This window comes from Tursiops truncatus, chromosome 8, assembly GCF_011762595.2.
Source record: "Tursiops truncatus isolate mTurTru1 chromosome 8, mTurTru1.mat.Y, whole genome shotgun sequence".
NCBI lineage: Eukaryota > Metazoa > Chordata > Mammalia > Artiodactyla > Delphinidae > Tursiops > Tursiops truncatus.
The window spans coordinates 32,645,934-32,672,475 of record NC_047041.1 but is presented as its reverse complement, the minus strand read 5'-3'; the positions used below and the strand labels follow the sequence as shown (position 1 = coordinate 32,672,475).

General features: G+C 37.9%; 1 protein-coding gene across 2 annotated transcripts in view; it reads left to right on the top strand.

Moving 5' to 3' along the window:
* Positions 1 to 26,542, top strand: part of ARHGAP42 (Rho GTPase activating protein 42) — a 287,206-nt gene that overhangs the window by 50,016 nt on the left and 210,648 nt on the right. For both annotated transcript variants that reach the window (XM_033862115.2, XM_019923816.3), the window contains exon 2: positions 20,534 to 20,629. In XM_033862115.2, the coding sequence (XP_033718006.1) occupies positions 20,534 to 20,629 (96 nt within the window). The remainder of the gene's footprint in view (positions 1 to 20,533; positions 20,630 to 26,542) is intronic.

The following is a 26,542-nucleotide window of genomic DNA, read 5'->3' as shown; positions in this document are numbered from 1 at the left end:
AGACAAAGATGGATATATAATGATAAAAGGAACAATTCATCAAGAAGATATAACTTATTAATATGTATGCACTTAACATAAGAGCACCAAAATATATAAGCAATTATTAATAGACCAAAAGGGAGAAATTTACAGTAACACAGTAATAATAGGGGACTTCAACACCCTACTTACATCAATGGATAGATTATCCAGATAGCAAGTCAATAAGGAAATAGTGACCTTAGATGAAACCACATGGGCTTAATAGATTTATACAGACATTTAATCCAAATGCAGCAGAATACACATCCTTCTCAAGTGCACATGGGACGTTCTCAACGATAGACCATATGTTGGATATAAAACAAGTCTCAATAAATTTAAGAAAGTTGAAATCATATCAAGCATCTTTTCTGAAACACACTAGTTTCTATGAAACTAGAAATCAACTATAACAAGAAAGGTGGAAAAATCACAAGTATTTGGAAACTAAACAACATGCTACCTAACAACTATTGGGTCAATAAAGACATCAGAAAATTTCTGAAGATAAACGAAAATGAAAATATGACACACCAAAATCTGTGGGATGCAGCAAAAGTGGTACTAAGAGGGAAATTTATAGCAATACAGGCCTATCTCAAGAAACAAGAAAAATCTTAAATAAACAATCTAACCTTACACCTTAAGGAACTAGAAAAAGAAGGACAAGCAAAGCCCAAAGTCAGCAGAAGGAAGGAACTAATAAAGATAAGAGTGGAAATAAATGAAATAAGAGACTAATAAGACAATAGAAAAGATCAGTGAAACTAAGACCTAGTTCTTTGAAAAGGTAAACAAAATTGACAAACCTTTAGCTGGACTCACTAAGAAAAAAGAGAAGGATCAGAGAAGTAAAATCAGAAACAAAAGAGGAGAAATTTCAATGGATACCACAGAAATACAGAGGATTATAAGAGAATATTATGAAGAGTTATATACCAACATATTGGACAACCTCAATGAAATGGACAAATTCTTAGCATCATACAGTCTTCTAAGATTGAATCATGAATAGAAAATCTGAATAGACCATTCACTAGTATGGAGATTGAAAACAGTAACCAAAAATCTCCTCCCCAAAATTCCAGGACCAATGGCTTCACAGGCAAATTCTGCCAAACATTCAAAGAAGATTTAATACCTGTCCTTCTCAAACTCTTTCAAAAAAATTGGAGGGAACATTTCCTAACTCATTTAATGAGGACATTACCCTGATATCAAAACCAGTCAAGAACAACACAAAAAAGAAAAGTCTAGGCCAAAATCTCTGGTGAACAGAGATGCAGAAATCCTCAATAAAATATAAGCAAACCAAATATTTGACAAGATTCAACACCTATTTATGATAACTCAATAAAATGGGTATAGAAGGAACGTACCTCAACATCATAAAGGCAATATATGATAAACCCACTGCTAACATTATACTCAGTAGTGGAAAACTGAAAGCTATTCCTCTGATATCAGGAGCAATACAAGGATGCCCATTCTTGCCATTCTAATTCAATATAGTATTAGAAGTCCTAGCAGGAGCAGTTAGGCAAGAAAAAGAAACAAAGGCATCTAAATTGGAAAGGAGGTAAAACTTTCACTGTTTTCAGATGATATTTTATTCATAGAAAACCCTGAAGAGTCCACCAAAAACCTATTAGAAATAATAAATGAATACAGTAAAGTTGCAGGGTACAAAATCAGTGTACAAAAATCTGTTGCATTTCTATACATTAACATTGAACTATCATAAAAATTAAGAATATAATCCTACTTATAGTTGAAACAAAAAGAATAAAATACCTAGGAATAAATTTAACCAAGGAGGTGAAAAACCTGTACACTGAAAACTGTAAGACATTATTGAACAGAATTTAAGACACAAGGAAATGGAAAGATATTTTGTGCTCATGGATTGGAAGAATTAGCATTGTTAAAATGTCCCTAGTATCCAAAGCAATCTGCAGGTTCAGTGCAGTCCCTATCAAAATCCCAATGTCGTTTTTCAGAGAACTAGAATTTTAAAAAGTCCTAAAATTTATACAGAACTATTAAAGGTCTTAAATAGCCAAAGCAATCCTGAGAAAAAAGTTCAAAGCCAGAGGTACCATACTCCCTGATTTCAAATTATACTAATAAACTGTAGTAATAAAAACAGCATGGTATTGGGACTTACTTGGTAGTCCAGTGGTTAAGAATCTGCCTTCCAATTCAGTGGATGCTGGTTTGATCCCTGGTCAGGGAACTAAGATCCCACACGCCGCAGGGCAACCAAGCCTGTGCACCACAGCTACTGAGCCCACGTGCTCTGTGCCATAACTAGAGAGAAGCCCACATGCAGCAACGAGGAGCCTGCACACCACAACGAAGGACCCCACATGCCGCAACGAAGATCCCACATGCTGCAACTAAGACCCAACACGGCCAAATAAATAAAATAAATAAATAACAAGAATTAAAAAAAAGTACATACTAATCTTTAAAACAAACAAACAGAACCAAAAAACAGCATGGTATTGACATAAACACAGACACACAAATCAATTCAACAGAATTAAGAGCTCAGAAATAAAGCCACACAATTAATTTATGACAAAGGAGCAAAGAATATACAATGGAGAAAGGATAGTTTCTTCAATAAATGGTGTATGTATAACTGGACAGACTCATGCAAAAGAATGGAGTTAGACCACTCTCTTACACCATACACAAAAATTAACTCAAAATGGATTTAAAGACTTTAATATCTGAAAGTATAAAACTCCTAGAAGAAAACATAGGCAGTATGTTCTTCGGTGTAGGTATAAGCAGTATCTTTTTAGATATGTCTCCTCAAGCAAGGTAAACAAAAGGAACAATAAACAAATGGGACTCCATCAAACTAAAAACTTCTACACAGCAAAGAAAACCATAAGTAAAGTGAAACAGAGGAATGGATAAAGAAGATGTGGTACATATATACAATGGAATATTACTCAGCCATTAAAAAGAATGAAAAATGCCATTTGCAGCAACATGAATGGACCTAGAGATTGTCTACTGAGTGAAGTAAGTCAGAGAAAGAGAAAAATCATATGATAGTGCTGATATGCAGAATCTAAAATAAATGACACAAATGAACTTATTTACAAAACAGAAACAGACTCACAGACTTAGAGAAGGAACTTATGGTTACTGGGGGGAAGGCTGGGGGGAAGGGATAGTTAGGGAGTTTGGGACTGACATGTACACACTGCTATATTTAAAATGGATAACCAACAAGGACCTACTGTATAGCACAGGGAACTATACTCAGTATCTTGTAATAACCTATAGTGAAAAAGAATCTAAAAAAGAATAGATATATGTATATGTATAACTGAATCACTTTGCTGTACACCTGAAACTAACACAACATTGTTAATCAACTATGCTCCAATATAAAATAAAAAGTTAAAACCACGCTGAGCACAAGAACCCAGACACCCACCCCCCCCGCCCCCACAAATAAATAAAAATTGTATTTTCAACTCATAAAAATAAATGAAAAGAAAACCTACTGAATGGGAGAAGATATTTGCAAATTGTTTATCTGATAAGGGGTTAATATCCAAAAATATATAAATAATTCATACAACTCAACAACAAAAAAACAAACAACCTGATTCAAAAATGGGGAGAGGATCTGAAGAGACATTTTTTCCAAAGAAGATGCAAAGCACATGAAAAGATGTTCAAGGTCACAAATTATTAGGGAAATGCAAATCAAAACCACAAGAACATATTATCTCATGCTTATAGGCTATTATCAAAAAGGCAAGAAATAGCAAGTGTTGGGGAGGATGTGGACATGTATTCTTGGTGGGAATGTAAATTGGTGCAGCCAGTATGGAAAACAGTATAGAGATTCTTCAAAAAATTATGAAGAATAGAACTGCCATGTGATCCAGCTATTCCACTTCTGAGTATTTATCCAAAGCATACAAAAACACTAATTTGAAAAGATACATATATCCCAATGTTCATCACAGTATTAATCACAGTAGGTAAGGTATGGAAACAAGCCAAGTGCCCATGACGGATGAATGGATAAAGAAGATATGGTACGTGTGTGTGTATGTATATATATATATATATATATATACATACACACACACACACGCACACACACACACACGCACACACACAATGGAATACTACTCAGTCAGTATTGAGTAGTATTCAAAGAAAAATATGAAATCTTGCCACCTGTAAAAACATAGATGGACCTTGAAGGTAATATACTAAATGAAATAAGTCAGAGAAAGACAATGATTTCACTCATGTGGAATATAAAAAAAATAAACAAAATAAATGAACAAGCAAAATGAAAACAAACACATAGATACAGAGAATAGAGTAGTGGTTACCAGAAGGGATAGGAGGTCGGGGGAGGGTGAAATGCATAAAAGAGGTCAATTGTATGGTGATGGATAGAAACTAAATTTTGGGTGGTGAGCACACTGTAGTATATACAGAAGTCGAAATATAATGTATACAAGAAACCAGTGTTACCTCAGTTAAAAAAATTATAAATCCAAAGACATATGTCATAGGTTAGATGGTGAAAATGCTACTGAGAAAAGTATGTTGGGGAGGTTATTATAGGTTTGTGTGTATGCTTGAGTTCATGTTCTGTAGGGGTGGCTACAGGTTTGGATAGTTACAGAGAGAAGGTGACATTTGAAGACCCAAAGGGAGTGAGTGAGGGAGGGAGGCTAAATTTAGATAATTCAAGAACCAATTTCTTTTTTTTTTTTTTAAATTTTTATTGGAGTATGGTCGCTTTACAGTGTTGTGTTAGCCTCCACTGCACAGCAAAATGAATCAGCCATACACATACAGATATCCCCTCTCTTTTGGACTTCCCTCCCATTTAGGTTACCACAGTGCATGAGGTAGAGTTCCCTGTGCTATACAGTATGTTCCCATCAGTTGTCTACTTTATACATAGTGTCAGTAATGTATATGGGTCAATCCCAGTCTCCCAATTCCTCCCACCCCACCCCTTTCCCCCTTGGTACCTATACATTTGTTCTCTACATCTGTGTCTCTATTTCTGCTTTGCAAATAAGATCATCCATACCATTTTTCTAGATTCCACATATATGTGTTATTATACAATATTTTTCTGTTTCTGACTTACTTCACTCTGTATGGCACTCTCTAGGTCCATCCACGTCTCTACAAATGACCCAATTTCATTCCTTTTTATGGCTGAATAATATTCCATTGTATATATGTACCACATCTTCTTTATGCATTCCTCTGTTGAGGGACATTTAGGTTGCTTCCATGTCCTGGCTATTGTAAATAATGCTGCTGTGAACATTAAGAACCAATTTCTTCTTAACCTGAGGGAAAAACATTTAAGTAAATTCTCATTTATTTTAGTGATTTTTAACTAGCTGGTATACTATTATCACTCATCTTGTACTGCCTTTAGAATCTGGAGGTGATTCTCAATTAAGTGATTCACAAGTTGACAAACTCTTCTCAGAGCTACTTGATTGGGGTTAGAGAAAGTAGTTTCTTCAGTGTCTATAATTCTGCAGTTTGTTCACTAATCTTTAGTAGTCATGGAGCAGTTTGACATGCCAAATCACTCCAGTTTTTACTTACCAAAGTGTCTGGGTGAAAGGAAGTGGGATCTTGTAGAACAAGTAATGTAGAAGTTTCATAGATAAGGAAGTTAATACATACCTTTTGATTGACTAAATGAGCCTCTGTGGGAAAGTTTTGATAAAATGAACCACTTCGTTATTTTTTTCATCTATTGCATCATAACATTTTCAATAAGAAACTCATTCACTTGTACTTAACTGAGGATTCATTGCAGTTGCAACTCATGCAGGGTTAAAATTTACCTTTACTTAGGCAGACAGTTTCTCCAAGGTGCAAGTTCAAAGCACAAATGTTTGCATTTATATGTAATTGATATGCTGATTATTTATCAGGTTTACAATTCAGTAAAGCTAAAACCTTAAGGACTTCTACTCGGCCAATACTTCTTTACTCTTTTGGTTTGAGGGGTTGTGATTGAAGAAATACACCATTTAATTTAATTGAAATGATCTAATAAGTTAGATGTTGTTAGTTTGATATTCAGTGTAACTTTGCAGTGTTGCTATAGTAGCAGATTTTAGTCACTCATAGGCATGATTTCTAGGGATTCTCAGAGAGAAGTCTAGGTTATATCCTTCACTATTCTGATGTAGCTGAAGTTACTAAATTAGTCCGCTGAAGACAGTACTTACCTGTGCCCAGCCTTCTGTAACTAATGCACAAACGTTACTTCATTTACCATCAAGGTCGCTGACCTTGAATCACAATGGGCTGCCTCCCTAAACTGCATGGCATTGGAACTGAATGTGAGACTTAGATTATAGAGAATTTTTTATACTTAAAAAGTTAAGGTCAGGGGGCATGTGGAGCAAACAGAAACTGTATACACAATTTCATTTCTCGGTTGTATATCTCTTCCATGAATTTTCTTTCTGAAAATACAGAGAGTCTATAGTGCCTGAATGTCTTGTTCACTATCTGGAGAGCCCTTGTTGAAGTACTGCCCACAATCCCACGGTTACAGCATTTCTGGTGGTCTCAGATGGCTTTCACGAGCACACAGCTGATAGAAGCCCCCTTTAGCCCTTATTTTAGGCTTGGAGCCCAGAAACAAGCCCAAGGGACTGGGTGGCTTCAAGGCTTCAGCCCCTTTATATCTCAAAAGAATGAGAAGCTAAGCTAGAGAGAGCTGATTTCTTATTTCCCACTCTCATAATGGTTAGGGACAACAGAGATCAAATATTTCTGAAACAGGCTTTTCCTGGTGTTAGGTTTTTGTGGCATTCAAAGATAGGAAAAGACAATCGAGGCAATGCACTGTGTGCTGTTTGTTTTGTCAGGTTATTAGCTCCTTGAGGTTAGGGATAATGCTTTACTTGACAATGTCAGATGCTGCAAAAGATGCCATTGTTCAGTATGACTGGACGAAATATAAAATATAAAGATATACTGGGACTCAGGGAGCCAACGTCGTAGTTTTTATATTAATATCTCTAAAATTGGGTAGGGGGCTTACAATTTAGCAGCTTAGAATATATGAACTATGGTAAGTCACCTTAAAATTTTAGTAGCTGAGGAACTAATAAGTTCTGAAGTAAATAAAAAATACCAGGTAAGAAGAGTTGCAAGCCACATATATATTTAAGTTTTAAATTGAAGGATGGCCTAATCATGGGTTGACTACATGCTGTCTGATAAAAGCCTGCCATAAATTTTGTGTATAATTTCTATGAAAAGTCCCTTTTTTTGCAGCAATAAAATAATTAGAGACAATCTGTCTCCCAAAGTGTGGGAAGCTCTAAAGCCAGACATAGTTGCACAAGTTGACACAGTTGGAATTCCTCAGTTCTGATTGCTAAATAAAAGTCTCAGCTATTCAGAATCACAGCAGGCAGTTGCTGACTCTGTACATATGGTTTTGCATGCATGTTGGCAACTCAAACAGCATGGTATTTAGGTGAATGAGTTTTAGTTTTTGGAATAAAAGGTTGAGATTTATCTTCCTGTTTTCCGATGAGTATAATCAATCACCCCTAAATAAAAATAAAATGTATCATATGTTTAAAGTATCTTCTTCAAAGCCACTTAAAACATTTTTACCAACAGTTAAACTAGTTATATAATGGAGATACAGTAAGATCCATAAGAATGAGGATTTTTTTTTTAAGTGAGGAAATGATAAGAAAACTGTAAATGGTCTGGTAAAAAAAATATTTTTAAAAAATTTTTACTACTGAGCTAACCCCAGTATGGTGGAATTGTAGGTGTAAGAGGATTATTTATTTAAAACGGTATGGAAAGAGGAGGGTTGGCCTAGACATGGGAGATTAAGATTCCAGCTCTGATTCTATTGCTTGGAAAAGTCACTTAACCATGCACCTTAGTTTTCTCATCTGTAGAATGTAGGTAATTATCTACTCAGTCTGTTTGCCCAGTAGGTTTCTGGTGAGATAAGGAGTACAAATATGACTTGAAAAATCTCATCATTTGTGTTTAAGATAGTGAGATGGCTATAGTAAGTCATTTTATTAAAAGCATAACACTTGGAACTTTAAAAAGTAATAAAATAATGTATCCCAACAAAATTATCTCTATTGTGGTACCTTAAACATGGGATGGGGTGTTGGCTCAAAGGTACAAAATGGAAACTACACTGTTAAAATGCAAGTTTTCCTGAAATATTCTGAAACATTGCTTTAATGTTTCAACATGGGGTAGGACAGCAGAAAAATGATGTCTGTAGACATGTGGGATAGCAAGTTTATTGAAAACAACTTACAAAAAACATTGTGTAAATGGAGAATAATGATCTTTGTGCCCTTACTTCCCTGGCAGCCCAGGCTCAGCCTTGTTTTGCAGTGTTGTTTTTTTCTGTTCCTTTTGGAAGAACAAGGCATGATGCCAGCATACTTCCACATCTTGTCCAAGACAGAGGCTTATGTATTCGGCTTTCAATTACTATTCATTATGAAATATTTCCAGTCTTTAAGAGGATGTTAGTCATGCTGCTATGTGAAAAAATTATTTTGCCACCATTACTGTTCATGGATAGCCATGATATTACATGATATAATATACTTTAGTTTGGCCAAAGAAAATAAATAAATAAAAATGCAATAGTGAAAACCCAAATACGTGGTCACAATAAACATAGCCAGGGCTTCCCTGGTGGTGCAGTGGTTAATAATCCGTCTGCCAATGCAGGGGACACGGGTTCGAGCCCTGATCCGGGAAGATCCCACATGCCTAGGAGCAACTAAGCCCGTGCGCCACAACTACTGAGACTGCGCTCTAGAGCCAGCGAGCCACAACTACTGAGCCCGCATGCCACAACTATTGAAGCCCGCGCGCCTAGAGCCTGTGCTCTGCACGCAACAAGAGAAGCTACTGAAATGAGAAGCCCGTGCAAGGCAACAAAGAGTAGCCCCTGCTCACTGCAACTAGAGAAAGCCTCACGCGCAGCAACGAAGACCCAATGCAGCCAAAATAAAAACAACAACAACAAAAACATAGCCAGCCACTTATGCTATACCCACATTCTAAGCTCATCACTTCATTTAAATTGAACTTAGAATATTTTTGGAGGTTCATGTATGTTAGATTGTTTCTTTGCTTGGTTAAGCAGATTTCATTATTGGGTCTAGCAGTGTTTTCTTAGGGAATGCTGGAATGCAGATATCTGTTAACCACTGGAATGATACTTTGAAGTTTCATCAGAGGCAATATGAGTGTGGTATAAATTTTTTTAATGGTGCATGGTGCTAAACTGCTGATGGGAAAATGCACTCAAGTAAATGATAAATTACCTTTTGGAATAGAGACAATTGACTGTAATAATGTTTGGTATCACTTGAGTGTTTCCTTGGTCGGCAGGCACTTTGGCTGCATTAAATTTGGTGACATCATGTAATGGTAGGTATCTTTTTAGGTCCTGAGAGGTAAGCTTAACATAGGAGTAGTAACCAAGAGACAAGAATAGTGTGTCTTTCTAGCCAATGACTTCCTCCTTAAAAATAATAACAGTTATAATTATGACAATTTGCCAGGCTCTTACTATGTACTTTACATGCATGATTTCATTTGGTCACTACAACAATCTTATGAAGTAGGTATATTACTATTATCCTCTTTTACAAACAGGTAAATTGAAACTTGAAGAGCTTAAGTAACTTGCCCACATAGCAAAACTGGTAGTCTGTTTGGCGCCAAAATCCTTGCTTTTATCATTTTTTTTAAATGAGACTTCTTTATATTAGAAGATGATGCAAGGAAATAAGAACCTGGACTAGCTTTCTCTGTAGTGACTTAAGTTTGTGGAACATTTAGGTTATTTATTTATTTATTTTTAAACTGGATGCTCTCCCCATTGAGCTTGATTAGATTACCAGAATAATTTTTAGACGTGGGTATATTCTAAAGCAATACTGAGATTTTAGGTTAGCACCTAGAATACCTAGGCTGCTTCTGTCAGCTTCCACTGCTTTGCTTTTTGCAAAGCTAGCCAACAGATCCTAAATGAAAGAACCTTTTAGCCATTCCCTCTGGCCCTCCGATCTCATCTACTTGACTTGATGTCCAGATCCTCAGGTGTGTTTGTTTGCTGGGGCTCCTCTGTTCCCATAGCCCCTTTTATAGCTAGATCCGGGTCTGAGTCTAACCACCTGGCTTTTTATCTCTAATTGCTCTTTGCCAGTCCTAGAAAGTCCTTACTTTACCTTTTCTAAATACTCTGAATTTTTGCATTCTATTCTATTTGACAGCCCCTTATTTTCAAGGCCCGATGCTGGAGGCAATAAAGACTGAAGAGGTTCTCTGCCCATCACAGGCTTAATGTTTGATGAGGGTAATGGGACTTACACACAAATAAATATATAATATAATAAAATTATAATGTAGGGTATGTCAGTAGACATTCAAAAAGGAGCTAGATTACAGTAGTATAGTGCTTCTCAGAATTTTCTGTCAGATGAGGGGAAAAATGTACACTCAGTAGTCTGGAAACATGACCCAAACTGGCTGCCTCAATGGAAGTAACAAGATACAAGTTAATTCATATAAATTCTGCTATACTGGCATTTAAAAAAAATGTAAAACAGGATAAAACTACTTCACTTCCTTCTCTTTAGTTTTCTAATAAATGTTGTGGCACCAGAAGATACACTGAAAGTATTCATGGCTTTCTGAACTCCTGGCACACTGCTGTGTGCCATAAGGCGTGTCAGTATTTGGTATCTGTCAAACAGCAAGTATGTTGCCCTGGTTGGATTATTTAGGGTGGGGCTTTCAGATTAATCTAGAAAGAGGCATGTCTTAAAGCTTCTTTAAAAGAACTAAAGGAAACTCCAGGTACCATCCTCAAGTATAGCCAGCTGCTCTTGTAAGGTATAATCCAGCTTCACAGTGGAACTGTGAGTACTGATTCATTTGAAGGCAATTGAAGGTCACAGCAGAGACAAAGGGCTGTTTCCAACATGAAGAATGACCCTGTGGATGCTGGGAGAACAGAAGTTTAGATTGTTTTGTTTGGCTGGAACATTGAAGGTACAAAGACCAGTTTGAGAAAAATGATGGCCTAAAAAACATAGAGGAAAGATGATATGCTTGACTTGCCTAGTAGGTAATGATTTAGTGTGATGCTTTAAAAAGGAGATTAAACTAGTCAAATCATGATTTTATCACAAATGTGTTTGTCATATGATACCAAGAAGGAGCTGATGGAAAAGGGAAGTAAGTTTTAAGAGTTGGAAATAGGCTGATAGGTGACATGAAAGATAAGGTAACACAAAATGCTCTTCCAGAGTCATTATCTTGAGCAGAGAGATACTTCAGGTAGTCAAGAGAAAAGAGGGCTAGAAGTGAAGCTAGAACACTAAACACTTTCCACTACCAAATCTGTTAATAAGGGCATAAGTTGTAAATGCCCAGAAAACAATGATTGGACTAAGGAAGAGGTCATGTGTGGGAAGGTAGACCAGGAAGTCCAGGAAAGCATGCCAGGCCATAACCAGTGTTGCTGAGAAGCCTAGGAAACCTGCAAGGTCCTCCATGCTGGATAACTCAATATTTTTTAGTTAAATCAAAAAAGTCAAGTGGGATATTTTATAAAATTTTGTTTGGAATTCCAGTATCCAAACTTAAATCTCCACTTAGGAGTTGCCTGCATATAGATACATAAGTAGTACTTTTTACTTTTTTTTTTTTTTGCAGTACGTGGGCCTCTCACTGTTGTGGCCTCTCCTGTTGCGGAGCACAGGCTCTGGACACGCAGGCTCAGCAGCCATGGCTCATGGGCCCAGCCGCTCCGCGGCATGTGGGATCTTCCCGGACCCGGGCATGAACCCGCGTCCCCTGCATCGTCAGGCAGACTCTCAACCACTGCGCCACCAGGGAAGCCCCATAAGTAGTACTTTTTAAAAGAAAACATGTATTGAGCTAAAACAAGGTGTCTAAAGATAGGTTTATCTTTTCTGAAGGAAAGAGTATGAGGAAGAGAAATCTCAAAGGAATGCTTATTGAGGCAGGAAGAAAAATCCAGAGAAACTGCAGTGTGCCATTGTTTCCTTCGCCTCCCCTTCCCCCTGCCCCCCCGCACCTCCCCCCCAAGTTTTTCCCCCAGGGTAGGAAGATGGGTGATTTATTTCATCCTTTCAGCTTTCTATTTTTAACTTGTGTTGTAGCAATAGTGAAGTCTTTGTGGTTTTTCGTTTTTAATTTTTATGGAATTTGTAGCTTTATAGAAACTATGGATAAAATCTGGCCAAGTGTTGGTTCCTGTTTGTTGTTTTTAGGCTGGAATCTTCTGGAACTGCTTGCCAAACACATACCATTTATGGGACTACAAACTGCTTGGTCTTCATTAGAGGCCAGTACCACTATTTATTTTTGCTGAACCTCTCCTGAAGATAGTAATTTAATACACAGATTAAATATGTTATGCTTACAATGAAAATATTTCATATTCTGCATTTGCCATCATAATAAATAGTGGTTTAATAGTTAACATTTGTTGAGAACCAGAATTTCAAGTTTCTGTTCTTTACCAGGCACTGTGCTAAGTCCATTTCACATAATATTCATGACAGTTTTGTAAGGGATTAGTATCTTCCTTTTGTACATGAGGAACCTGAGACTTAGAGAAGCTAAGTGCGTGCTCTAAGCCATATTTCAGTAAGTGGTGGATTGCTGTCCATGTCTGTCTGAGTCTTGTGCACACTTAGTCCATGACATGAAAGAATGATTGATTCTAAGGAAGGATTTTTTCCCCCTATCTGAACACATCCCTCACATAACCCTGAATGTGTATCTGGTGTGGAAATGAATGAAGCTGTCTAGAGCTAGGCTAATTTGTTTTACCATGCCAAAACAATCATGTTGTCCCATCCTAGAATACAACAAGTTAATTTAGTGGCCTAGTGTAGTCTGTGCCTTTTGCATTTCCAGGGGGATGAAGAATAGCATCCATGCCCCATTGCCCTCTGGTGATTCTGTCTCCATTCACCTCCCATGGACACGGCAGTGTTTCTCTAGGGCTTCAAGGAAAGAGAATTCCTTGATTCCATTATTACAAGTCACTGAGTTAATTTCACTTCACCTCAACATATAAGTACCAAGCTTTGTATTGGACCTTCTTTAGGAAGACTTTCTTTAATAATATTGGATAACCATGATTTTCTAGCCATTTATGTAAAGTAGAAAATAGCAAAGTAGGCATTTTCAAACTTTGTTCAAATAAGAGCCATAGGAATGATTCTTACTGACAAGAAGTTCTCATTGTGTTTCTTTCTTATACTTTGCCACAAACCTGGTGTTCTTTTCCTCTGACTTTTCTCTGTCTAACAATCTGACATTTGCAGGTCTCTGAGAGAACATTAAAAGCATAACTGCAGGTATTAAAAGCCAAGGCTTATTTGGTAATTCCGTGACGTATTCTTCTATATAATGTATGGTTTGTTTATTATTAAGGCTTGCAGTGATATTCATGTTCCCAGTACCATAAGCTTTTCAGTAATTTATCTATGGTGGATTCTTATGTTATAAATGCATTGGTAGTTGGTGTACACTTTTCTCTTCCTGGTCCCTTTGTTCTCTTTTCTGTCTGCTTTCTTTTGGGCACTAATGGTGAAGAGAGATGAAGAATATATACCTACCTTTAAGAAGCTTAACACCTAGAACATTATTCAATTATCTTGTGGCACTAGAAAGTACAAGAAAGAATGTGCATTTCCTTTGACTTTTAGACCATCTGATATATGTTTGCTGGTAGCTTATTCCAGGCTAATAAGCATACGTAGCTCACTCTCATATAGCTCAGTACAGAGAGTCTTACTATCTTAGATTTTATACAGCAGGTAAGGGATTAATTAGATGTTGTCTAAAGGTCACATGCTCCCTGGTTTTAATGCTTGTTACTCTTCGGGAAGTAGCTATGGTAGGTAGTAGAAAGAACATCCAATTTGGGAAGCAGTCCATGTTGGAGTCAAGCTCTTAGACTCTGGGCAAATTAAGTTATTACCTAACTTTTCAGAGCTTCAGCCCTCATAGCTTTGTGTGAGAATTAAGAAAAATACATAAGAACTTTGAAAGAGTAAAACATCTTACCGACACCATTGCTATCGTTATTGTGAATGTATATGAAAGCTTCTTGTATTGGAAAGTGGATAACTCATGTTTTAGATCTGGAAGGCTTAGGTATTTATCCACCTTGCAGAAATTAATGGTTTCAACAGTTGAGCTCTAATTGTATACAAGATATGGTAGTGGATACTTGGGTAGTGCTCATTGATGATAAAGTTTTCTGCCTTTAAAACACTATTTAAAATAAGGTGGATAACCTAGGTTTATGAATAACTTGATAAAAGGTAAAATAGAGAAAGCACAGCAAGAGCGTCACAACATGTAGTAGGAGGTATAAAGGAGGCGATAATGCCACATTGAAAGGGATCGGGAAGACCTTTTTGGAGGAAATGGGGACTTGAGAGAGAGACCTTGAAAGAGAACTTGGAAGAAGAGTCTATCCTAAGGAGGTGGAATAACAATATAAAAATAGGTACAAGAGACTGGATGGTCTGTTGCTGGTGGTACTCAGCTTGATGTGAGTCATGATAGAGGTGTTTGGATGTGTAGGTAGAAGCTGCCTTTTGAAAGCTTTTGGACATTTTATTAATGTGGCCTTGCCTGGTGTATTGTCACATCTTTCAAGTTCTTGTCTTCATTGAATCCTCTGAGGAGCCTTCCCCCATGCACTCCAGCTGGACCGATTGTGCCTTCTTATTTGTTACCTCTGTGCACAGAGCCGTCTGGCAGTGTGGTTAAGTGGGGACTCTGGAGCCAGGCTCCCTGGGTCAAAATTCTTGCTGTTATTTACTAGCTTGAGCAACCTTGGGGATGTCACTTAATCTCTCTGTGCCTCAGTTCCTTCATCTGTAAAATGGGAGTGATGATGTCTACTTCATGAGGCTGTTGTGAGGATTAATGGTTTTAGTTTACCTTAAGTTCTTGGATAAGTATCAGGCACATAGTAAGTACTATCTGCGGTGATGTTGTTATCATTAGCCTCTGTCGGAGACTTTATCCATTGTCCTCTGATATGATTTATTTACATACCTCATGTCCGAATAGGACTGTGCCCTTTTGAGGGAAGGATATATTCTGTTCTTACCTTTGTATTCCCATGGCTTCATCCTGTATTCCTTCTGCACTGTAAAATCTCATCCCAGAGCAACCAGATTTCAAGAAAAACTGCCTTAAACCAATGGACTGGCTGGTTGTACTTGTTCTGAGATAAATATAGCTAACATTGTAAAAGTAATTCCATTGACACTTCTAAAGTAACAGGTAACTCTAGCTCTTAAGTCTGTGTGTAAGAAGAGTTGTAATTAAATATTTACTGTTTTTTGTTTCTCTAATGAGGTTGAAGTGTTTCTAATGAAATGAAGTTTTAGTGCTTCATTAGCATCATCTAATCGCGGGTGCTACGGGTTAACTCTTTGATATAAAAACATTGCTGACTAATTAAAGCCTACTGTAATTCTTCCAAGTTATAATGTGAATACATGTGAAGACACCCTATGCTTAACTCATTAGGTAAATAGAAAGGATATGATATGAGTGATACTTGCAGCATCTTTACTATGTACAACTTTGACCCCTAGTAAATGTTACTCCTCCACCTTCACCTTGAATATAGATAGCCAGGGTGTCTCCGACTGGGATTTTTTCCTTGTTTGTCTTCATGTTCTAATAGTTGAGTAGAAACAGGGAGAAAGAGACAGTCTTGCCTATGCTAGATTCCCTGCTTGTCATGCTTTATACATTTGATCTGTCTTTTTGTATTTAAGAGAAATGTAGATTCTATCATTACACAATTTGATACTCTAAAATTCAACAGTAAACTTTAAGAACTGAATTAGGTCTTAAATTCAAGGTCTATATAACTGTATGTGAATCAATTTTATTTACAAGGATTTAGTACCAGTACTTCTCTTTTGTGCATCTGACCATTGTTTAGAAATCTTAGACAATTAGGGAAGAGTGTGTTCCATGGAGTTATAAGTCAGTGAAAGGTGTTGTTCTTTCTAGTTCAGAACTGCACTCAGTGGGAGATGGAGCCAAAATTAGAAATGTGAACTGGATTCCTCATTTTTCAGATGGATTCATATGACTGCCAGAAAATATCATAAGTTCTTTACTTTGGTCACATTTTTGACCTCATCATTACTTTGGTTGTTGGAAAATGAGAACAAACAAAAGGAAAATCAAGAACTCATAACACTTGAAATTGAAAATAAGTCGTTTTTCGAACTTCCCGTTTATTTTTGGGATTATCTGAACTAGTTGAGAAGCATATTTTCGTGTATAGTCCTGTCTCATTATGTCTCATTATGCTTCATGAAGATCATTCATGAATTCTTGATTCTATCCAGCATTGAAATAGACACCCATCTCTTACACAGAAATACTGAATAATCAGGTAGTCTCTGTCACGGCATGATTGCAGTGCACCAAGAGAGAATTTGAAATTGCAATCAACAGACTGTTTTATTGAGTACTTTCCAAGGTTGTCTAAGGGCTTACAGCTGCCACCTTCATTCCTGAAATTTTCCCTTTTCCTTTCTTTTCTGAGACTTGCAACAGGGAAACAGCCAACACGTTTTAAGTGCTTAGCTGTATGTCTAAATACTTCATCTATATTAACTCATTTACTCCTCACAATAACCCTGAGAGATGGGTTCTGTTCCACTTAACAGATGAGGTACAGAGAGGTTATGAAGGCTGCCCATGATCATGCCACTGGTTGGTAGAAGCGGGAAGCTAACCCATTTCATCTGCCACTAGAGCTCATACTCTCAATCCCTTGGCTATATGGACAGTGGGCTCCTGTGTTCTTGTTCAGGCATGGGAATTTTTACAGTGTACTCACTGAGATCTCTGTGAAAGGACGAAGCAGCTTACCTTTCTCAGTCAAGGAGCAAGGCCATGGGAAGCAAAGAATGGTCTAGGAAGTAATGTTTGGTTGTGGGGTTTTATGTCAGGAGTTCCCTAGGACAGCGGTCCCCAACCTTTTTAGCACCAGGGACCGGGTTCATGGAAGACAATTTTTCCACAGACCGGGGTAGGGGGGATGGTTTCAGGATGATTCAAGCACATTACATTTATTGTGTACTTTTTATTTCTATTATTATTACATTGTAATATATAATGAAATAATTATATATCTCACCATAATGCAGAATCAGTGGGAGCCCTGAGCTTGTTTTCACTTGCCACTCACTGATAGGGCTTTGATATGAGTCTGCAAGCAAATGATTTATTATGGTCTCTGTGCAGTCAAACCTCTCTGCTAATGATAATCTGTATTTGCAGCCTCTCCCCAGCCAGATCATCAGGCATTAGATTCTCATAAGGAGTGCGCAGCTTAGATCCCTCGCGTGCACAGTTCACAGTAGGGTTCGAGCTCCTATGAGAATCAAATGCCGCCGCTGACCTGACAGGAGGCGGAGCTCAGGAGGTAATGGGAGTGATGAGGAGTGGCTGTAAATACAGACGAAGCTTCGCTTGCTCGCCGGTGTCTCACCTCCTGCTGTGCAGCCCGGTTCCTAAGACGCCACAGACAACTACCAGTCCTGGCCTGGGGGTTGGGGACCCCTGCCCTAGCAGAAAGCTTCCAGGTATCTCCTTGAGTTTGAGGGGAAACTCAGAGGAACTTGTGGTGATGAGGGGAGAGAAGGAAGGGTATCTGTTACAGAATTCCTAAGCATCCTGATCTACGCATATTACCTACTACCCCCACTCTGCTTTAGGAATTCCATCTGTGACTTCAAATCCAGTTTAGCATAAGACCTGTATATTGTACATGGAAAAATAAACGTTAAATGGAATGTTTTGCCCCTTTCTCACGGAGAGTACCTGCACACAGTTTGGCTTAAAAATTATCCTAGGAGTCTGATTTTTTTTTTTTTTTGGTCTTCTCATAACATTTGATGTAGGTGTTATGATTTCTTTACCCTTAGCCAGAGCTATGCAATGTCAGATAAATGCATACTTTTGCATGCATGGGTCCCTTCTGTCTGGAAGGCCAGTCAACTTTCCCACCTTTTGAGCTGGGCTTGAATGATAACAACTGATGCCATTTATTAAGTTGCCTAGTCTGTACCAGGCACAGACCTCATTTAGTTTTTATAACAACCTGTGAGATGAGTATTCCTTCTCTGTTCCATAGGTAAGAAAACCAGGTCTTGTGAAGGGTGAATGATTTGTCTAGGGCCTCACAGCCAATTGGTGAAGTCTAGTTCTGATGAAGCCTTTGTTTTTCTCATTGACTAACAATCCACTAAGGAGGCTCTTTTCATCTTTCATTTCAACCATTCTTAAGCTGATAGACCTTTCTATTCTCCTAAATCCAAAGTACCTCTTAAGTAGAATGTGCAGCTGGCACCAAAGTTCTACCCCTCTTTTGGGAAGAGGTGTTAGTCTGTGAGTAGTAATACCCTCTTTCCAGAGCACAATTTATTTTTTCAAACAAGATTTAAAAAAATCTCAGTCTGTGTGTGTGTGTGTGTGTGTGTGTGTGTGTGTGTGTGTGTATGTTAAAAGCCTCTCTGAGGCTCAAGACCTGTGGTCTTCAGAATTCCTGTTGGTGAGGGTGTTGGTGAGTTCTTGATTCACATGGTGCAGTAAGTGACCTTGTTTGGAGACCTGTTCACTCATGGGTGCTTACTGTGGTTGGTACCTGGGCTTGCAGTTTCATGAGTGGTGGGTTACCACATTAAGTCCTGGTGTCATGTCTAGGCATCGGGCCATAATTGTTCTCCTAAAGAAAAATGATTCTGATGCTAGTTAAAATCATAAGGAGGACTTTATTCAGGTCGGATGCTGTAGATGTCGAGAGTGTCACAATAGGGGAGAGAGTTCAGGCTCTACCCTGAATGCAACAAGAACAAATGTGGATTTATAGCCGAGGAGCATGTTGGGTGGCGGGGCTAGGGGGGGCTGTCAGTGGATGGAAAGTTACTAAGAGGAGAAGATGTAAAGGTTTCTTGGTGAAGGCAGGTCAAGGGCTTAAGCATCAAAGGTGGGGGATGGGGAATTTGATCAGATACCAGTTTAGATATTCTCTAAACTGACTTGGCAGGATTTTTGCTAAAACTGGTCTATGTAGGCCCAGTGAGGACAGAGAGCCAAAGTAGAGGCATAGATAAGAAAAGGGCTCAGAGGAGCCTGACTGAAGATTGGCCAAGGAGAGAGTCTTTGTCAGGTCCTATTGCTTGAATTAAATGTTATGCATTCAAGGTATCAGAATTGAATGATGAGAGATAACATTAAATAAAGTGTAGACAGACTTCCATAAAAATGTGTTTCCTACGGGCATAGACTTCTGTGAAGGGTTAGCATGGAAGATCACAGTAGCTCTGAGAGGTGGGACCTCTGAAGCTTCCCTGATGCTGCACTGTCAGATTGATTTAATTTTATTTAACAAACATAAATAGTGCTTATTAAGTGCCAGGTTCTGTTCTAAACACTTTGCAAATGTTGCCTTACTTAGTCCTCAAAACAGCTCTATAAAGTGGTTATACTACTGTTATTCACTCTTTACAGATGAGGAAATAGAGGGCCAGAGGAGTTAAAAAAGTTTGCCCAGGTTCACATAATGAGTAAGTGGTAGGACTTGGATTTCAACCCAGGCCGTCTTGGCTCCAGAGTCTGCATTCTTAGTCACTGTTAGGTTGCATCCTAGGCTTTTGCCTCCCAGGAATTTACTTCTCATTATTCTGGGCTTTTCTTTATTCTCTCCATGATTAAGGAAGAATTCTTCTTCTGGATTTAGTCACTCTCTGGAATTTGTTCAGACTGAAGTCAGGACTGAGGAGTATGTTTAGCTTGAGATTTCCTATAAATCACAAGGTTATTCGTAAACAACTTTTCTCGTGGCCTTTCACCTTAGAATGAGAATGCGTTTATTGGTAAAAACACATTCCCTATCTGCTCCACATTCCCTGTCTGTATAGAATAACATCGGTGACCCTTTCTAATCAAAGGTTCGCTACTTTTCTTTTTTTTCCCCACCAGTAACCTGGTAGCATTCCTTCTTCTTCTTCTTCTTCTTTTTTTTTTTTTTAATAAATGCTCCATTTATAGGGAATGAATGGTAATTCTTTGATAAAGGCTTTGGGAAATTGGCTTCCAGATAATACACAACTGGCACCAAAACTTTCTTAAAGGGACAAATCTGCTTTGGAAGCAGAGCAGATCTAATCCCTAAAATATTTCTTTAGTAGTCTCTTTAAATTCTGCTTAAATTTGTCAAGCTGGTATTTAAAAAGGTTCTGGTCAATATAGCATTAGCAGCAAAGTTATGTAAATACATGTGGAAACTCTTGAGTATTCCATGGTATTGTACCTTCAACTTATGGGTTTTTTTTTAAACTTTTAATTACAGATCTGTCTATGGCAGTACAGAAATTTTCCCAGTCACTGCAAGATTTCCAGTTTGAATGTATTGGTGATGCTGAAACAGATGATGAAATTAGTATTGGTGAGTTGTGATATTTTTCAATATTCTAAGTAATAATTTTAAAAGTCTTACTTCAGATAATGACTTGATTGAAATCAAACAGATTCACACACCCAAATACCAAATATGTCAAATATTCTGACTTTGATAAAAGCATAAGGGCGAATTTTTGGTTTCTGTGGAGGAGAGTATTATGAATTGTTTTAAAATTGAGCTCTGTGGCTTTTTCCATAAGGAAGTTACTTAACCATTCTATAATTCAGCTCAGCCCTTTGAGAAGATGTGGATAACACTGTTTTTCTTTGCCTCAAAGTGAATCATTCATTCAGACAAATACATATTGGTCATCTGCCATCAAATGTACCAGGTACTGGTTTAAGAATTAGCTTACTTTTTTTTTAAAACTTAATACTGATTTCTCTTTTAACTTTAGTATTTGTTTATAAAGAAAAAAAAATCAGTCAGGACGTATTAACCAGTATTAGTGTAGGACACAGAACATTACTGGGGATCAGGAGACTTGAGCCCTCATATGATTTTGCCACAGATATTTAGCAATCTGACCCTGGTGAAGGTATACCCCTTCCTGAATCGGATGGTTTCATTTCCCATAAGTGAAGAGGTTGGGTTATGTGGTCTCAAGTTTTATCTGTATCTGAGTTTTTACTGTTTGAAGATCAGATTCATGTAGCATTCTTTTCCCCACATTTTAACAATCCCTACATGACAGTTTGTAGACATGGGGTCCGTTTGTAGGCTGGATTAGAGTCACACAATCAGAAGACTATAAAATATGTGCATACATTTTAGAGAATAATATACTAAGTGTACTTACCTTCCAGGTAAAAATAGAATATGACAAGCATTTAGAATAGTGACTCCCAAACTTAAATGTGTATATGATACACCTGGAGATCTCATTAAGTGCAGACTGTGATTCAGAAGGTCTCAGATGGAGTGTGTGATTCTGTGTTTCTAACACACTTGAAGGTGATGTCAGTGTGTCAGTAGTCCACGGACCTCTCTTTGAGTAGCAGGGCTTTGGAATCCCTGACATGCTTCTCCACAATCATATTCCTCTCCTTCCTCTGCCTTTTCTTTTTCTTATATAGTTTTGTCAGTTATATATGTATTTCTAAAAAATACATTTTTATTGTTTTCGAAAACCTAAAGTGTCAGGTCCAAACCTAGCTGTGAAACGAAAGAGCTCTCAGGAGAAGATAAGCCGAATGAGTTTCCGATTCATTGTGTGGCTTTAGCTTGTTACATTCACAAAAGTTCCATCTGGAGAAATCACGTGCACAGCCCTCACACAAGCTGTTTCTGGTGTGGGGTGCGTGTTGTGCAGTCGTCACATGGCCCAGCTGGCCTCTTTCAGAGGAGCTGTGCCAGGTGGTTGCTTGATTTGTCTGCTCCTTTAGGAGTGTTAGGTATGCTGAGGGGGTGTGGAGGGGGCTGGTCTTGGGATCCTGAGGGGCTCTATACGCCCTCAGGTCTGTGGGGAGAGGCGGCTGAGCCTGACTTGGCTGAGGTGTAGGTAGGGAGCCCCTAGGAAGGAGGAAGAGGGCTGCCATCTGGGCCTCAGGCAGCGTGACTTCCTCCTCTTTACAGGACACACGCGGAAGGCCAGCATCAGTGATCACGTGACACTGACTGCTGGAACAATTGTCATCCTGTGTGCCATTTCATGATGTTTGTGTCATAAATGTCTAGCCCCCAACATTGGCTTTGGAATACACCTCACCAGACAAAAGCCTTGGTTATATTACTAAAATACTAATATAGTAGCATTATTATTTAGAAGAAAGAAAGAACACCCACATGCTCACGTAACAGCAATTATTTTCACTTAGTGATGAGACTGTAAAATCCAAGAAGGCAGAGGCCAGATCTTTTTCTTTTTTTTTGCTTTCAATCTCACTTTAGCACCTGACCCAGGGTCTGACTCATGGTAAACCTTCGGTTAAATTGTTGTATAAATGCTATAATTTTCCTTATAAACTTAACTTTTTCACTTATGTGTATCTTTTTCTAATATAATTAATATAATTTTACTACATATAACTACATATTGTATATAATTTGTTACTTCTCCTTTATAAAGAGGATTCTAGCAAATACTTCCGGGTTTTTATATATATTGTAATTTTTAATGATTTTATGATTTTAAAATATTCCATAGGTTCATGTACATGAATTTATGAAATAATCTCTTTAGTACACTCAGACTGCTTCTAGTTGGTCTTTTACTTTTTAACAGTGCAATAAATATATTTCTGCATATTTCACAATTTCCTTTAAGCTTCTTACTTAAAATTCCTTCTTGAAGCCACATGGAGTAATGGCAGAGGTGGGCGTTTTTAATCATTATTCTCTTTGACCTTGCAGGCAGATGGATGGTAGGCGATTTCCCCCCGTTGTGGTGAACTTGATATCTCAACTTTGCTCTGTTTCTCTCTTTCCACTTTGTCTAGATGGATGTTATTGTTGTGGCTTTTGCAGATTAGATTGGAAAGGTGTGAATTGATCAGTATGTGAAAGCTTATGATAGGCACTGAATATTAAGTTCTAATGCTTTCAGGGCTTTGAGGAATTAAATCCGGCATTGGGGAGTGGAAGGAGAATACTATATACTATATAGGGGTAGATGTTATGGCTCGCTACTTTTAAATCAGGAGACTTATTTAACTCCTATTGGGAATTTGATTTAAACACCAATGCTTTGTTAGGAAAACCTAACTTAGAGGACAGAGATTTATAAACAAAAATTATTTCTGAAACAACTAATGTAAAATTATAGATATATTCCCATATCCTCACCATCCAGCACTTTTTATCCTTTTACTGAGCCCCCAAATGCACTGTAAATAGTTAAAAATAACTATGTATATAATAAAGAAGTAGTAGAAGACTTTGAATAATCATTCCAAACATGGAGGAATTGTGAGGCTAACGCAAGCTGTTGTACCAAGGACAGTGATCTAAGAATGTATCCCTGAGAATAATGGGTAAGGCTGGTGTGGATGGAGGGCAAGAACTATCCTTACCTACCTTCATTAGCTTCAGTTCCACAGGGGAAGATACAAAGTTTCAGCTGTCTTTAAACCAATAAGGACCTACTGTATAGCACAGGGAACTCTGCTCAATGTTATGTGGCAGCCTAGATTGGAGTTTGAAGGAGAATGGATACATGTATATGTTCTGCTGAGTTGCTTTGCTGAGCCCCTGAAACTATCACAGCATTGTTAATTGGCTATACTCCAATATAAAATGAAAAGTTAAAAAAAAATAGCTTGTTGAAGCCCCAGTTTCAGCTTCTTCTTTATTCCTCTGATTTAATAAAAGAGGAATGAAGTAGGGACAGCTGTGACTCTTAGCACTGAATAATAGCCATAATACTCTTAGCCAGAGTAGCCTTGAGACTTACCATTGATGTAATCACTGAAGATGATGACTTACGAAAGCAGCTCATCTTTTATAAGGGAGCAGTGTCAGTGCAAAATAACTTGTAAAGTCAAGGCATTTGCAAACTTTCTGCATATAAGTTATGGTGGTGGGAGGGGGTGGAAGATGAGTAAGATGTCTGTTTTCAGTGTGCTTACGGTGGAATAGGGCAAAAAACAGATTTTGAGCAAGGTAAGGAAAAGAGGGTTCTGTTACTATATCAGTATGATGAGTCAACTTGTGGAAGCTGTTCCGGGAGTTTGTTAGGCACGTAGGCCTGTGTCTGTCCTGTAAATCGGCCCCACTCTTCAGCTGTCCCCATCTGCTCCCACCCTCTGGCCTTGTGCTTGCCGGTTTGTTTGTTTTTTGGTGCCAGTGAGACAGTGCTGGCTTGGAAGGAAGCAAAGTGGGATTAGTTGTCTGGGACCCAGTGGGGAATGCCTGTGGCTCAGGGAGCAGGTCAGTTGCCCAAGCAGGGCAGCTTCCTGTACTCTCCTTTGAGCACCTCGTTTCCATCTTACAGCAGCAAGAGGCCGTTGCTCCTCCCTCCTCTAAGGATGATTGAGCTGCCTGTGAACTTTTGATTGCTTCCTTTTATCTGCCTGCCACAGCACTGGCCCAGTGGGAGACCATCCAACTTAACTTCCCACAGCTGTTCTAACTGCCCACTTTTTATGCTACTTCATTTTTCTGGACTGAGTAAAGACATTGAGTTAGGAGTAAGTTAGGAATTGAGTGGCTGGACGCTTGGGGGTTAGAAATTGGTGATGGACGGGAAAAGAATGATTACAAACTGGTATAAGATTCAGGCCTCCTCAAATAATAAATTTATATGGGTAGACTGGAAACAAAATGTACCATTGTTTAACCATAATTATACAAAAGACAATACCTACTGCATTAATCCTGGTATGTGTGTGGGAATTGCTAATGTCATGTGACCAGCCCTAAAACCTTACTAGTAGGAAATAAAAAAACTATCTCTACAGAAAATAAAACACTATTCTTTTGAAAACTCTTTACAGTGGTTCATTTGAACAAGTAGAAGCTCAAAGATATTACTGTGAATCTGTCTGAGGCTGTGGTTTTTGATATGCATATTTAGTGCCTATAATTTGAAATCACTTTTAACCAAGTCTTAAAAAAAGTCTGCATTAAAAACAAAATCAGATATTGTTAGTCATGCTGAACCGGTGCCAATAAAAATATTAGTCATTAATATGAGACAAAGCTCATTCATTCTATGTAATCTTGGAAACCATTGGAAAGTCCAGTTGTGGTTTTCCATAAATAGCTTGGCTAACGATGTTGTGTGATGGCCTATTGTAGTGCTCAGGAAAGTCTTGGACAATGTGAACTTTGCACTCAAGAGATTAAACGTTTACCAAGAAGGAGAGTCAGTTTGCTAGTAAATATTCTAGGTGGGGACTTATTCCTTTAGACATACCTAAACAGAAAATTCCTGTGGTAGAGACAGGCTGCATACAAGCACTTGTCAACTAAGGTTATGGCTCCCAACTCTGAGTGGAGAAATGAGTCCATGAAGTAGGTAATTCAGATCAAAATATATTTCATAATATTGATAATTGTACAGATAGTTCTGACTTAACTCATGTATTTGTGTTCAGGTATTTAACTCTGCTTTGAATACAGATATGCACACATAGCAATAATGGTTAGTGCTTAATAGTTCTTAGAATGAAGAGCATGTTATGTTTTTTTTTAAACCCTTACAAATCTTATGTGTACAGATTGACAGATGGTAACTCAAACCGAACCAAGTTTTGTATACTGCACTGGCTGGAATGTGTTTTGAATTCTTTTCTATTCTTTTGGAAAATACGTTGAAAGGTGAGACTGTAGGAAATTAATTTAAAATAGTGACATTTTAACTCACAGGGACTTTATTGAATCTTCCTGAGCAGGCAGTGCTTTGCCCAGGTGCAAATATTTGTTAGATTACCTCTCTGAAGGTGGGTGTGCATCAGTGTAATACAGTGGTTAAGTGAAATCGCCTAGACAGAAGCCTGAGAGTGATCACTGATGCTTGCTCAGAGGGTGTGAAGTAGAAGACATTTTTCAAGGGAGTGGTTGAAAAATTTTTTTCATTTTCTTTGTTAGAGGAATTACTGGAGGAAAATGCATAAATCTTTTACCAAATAAATTCATTCACTTCAAGGATGCATCTTGTTAGGTCTAATGGAAAGGTAGTATTTCAGGTTAAAAAGAACTAGTATATTTATACACCCCAGGAAATGCACTTAAACGATCATAAATGATTTTAGCTAAGAAAAAACCACACCTATTTTCTTCAAGTTAAACTAATAAAATTCAGCTATTAAGCTACCAAATTGAAAATGCTTCTGTAAAGATTTTCTTCAGAATTCAGTTATGAGCTACAGATACTCATCCATACAGATCACTACTACCATTTGTCTGGTGATATTGGGATGCATAAGGTAGAGTGTGGCCATGAGACTCTTCTTGGGC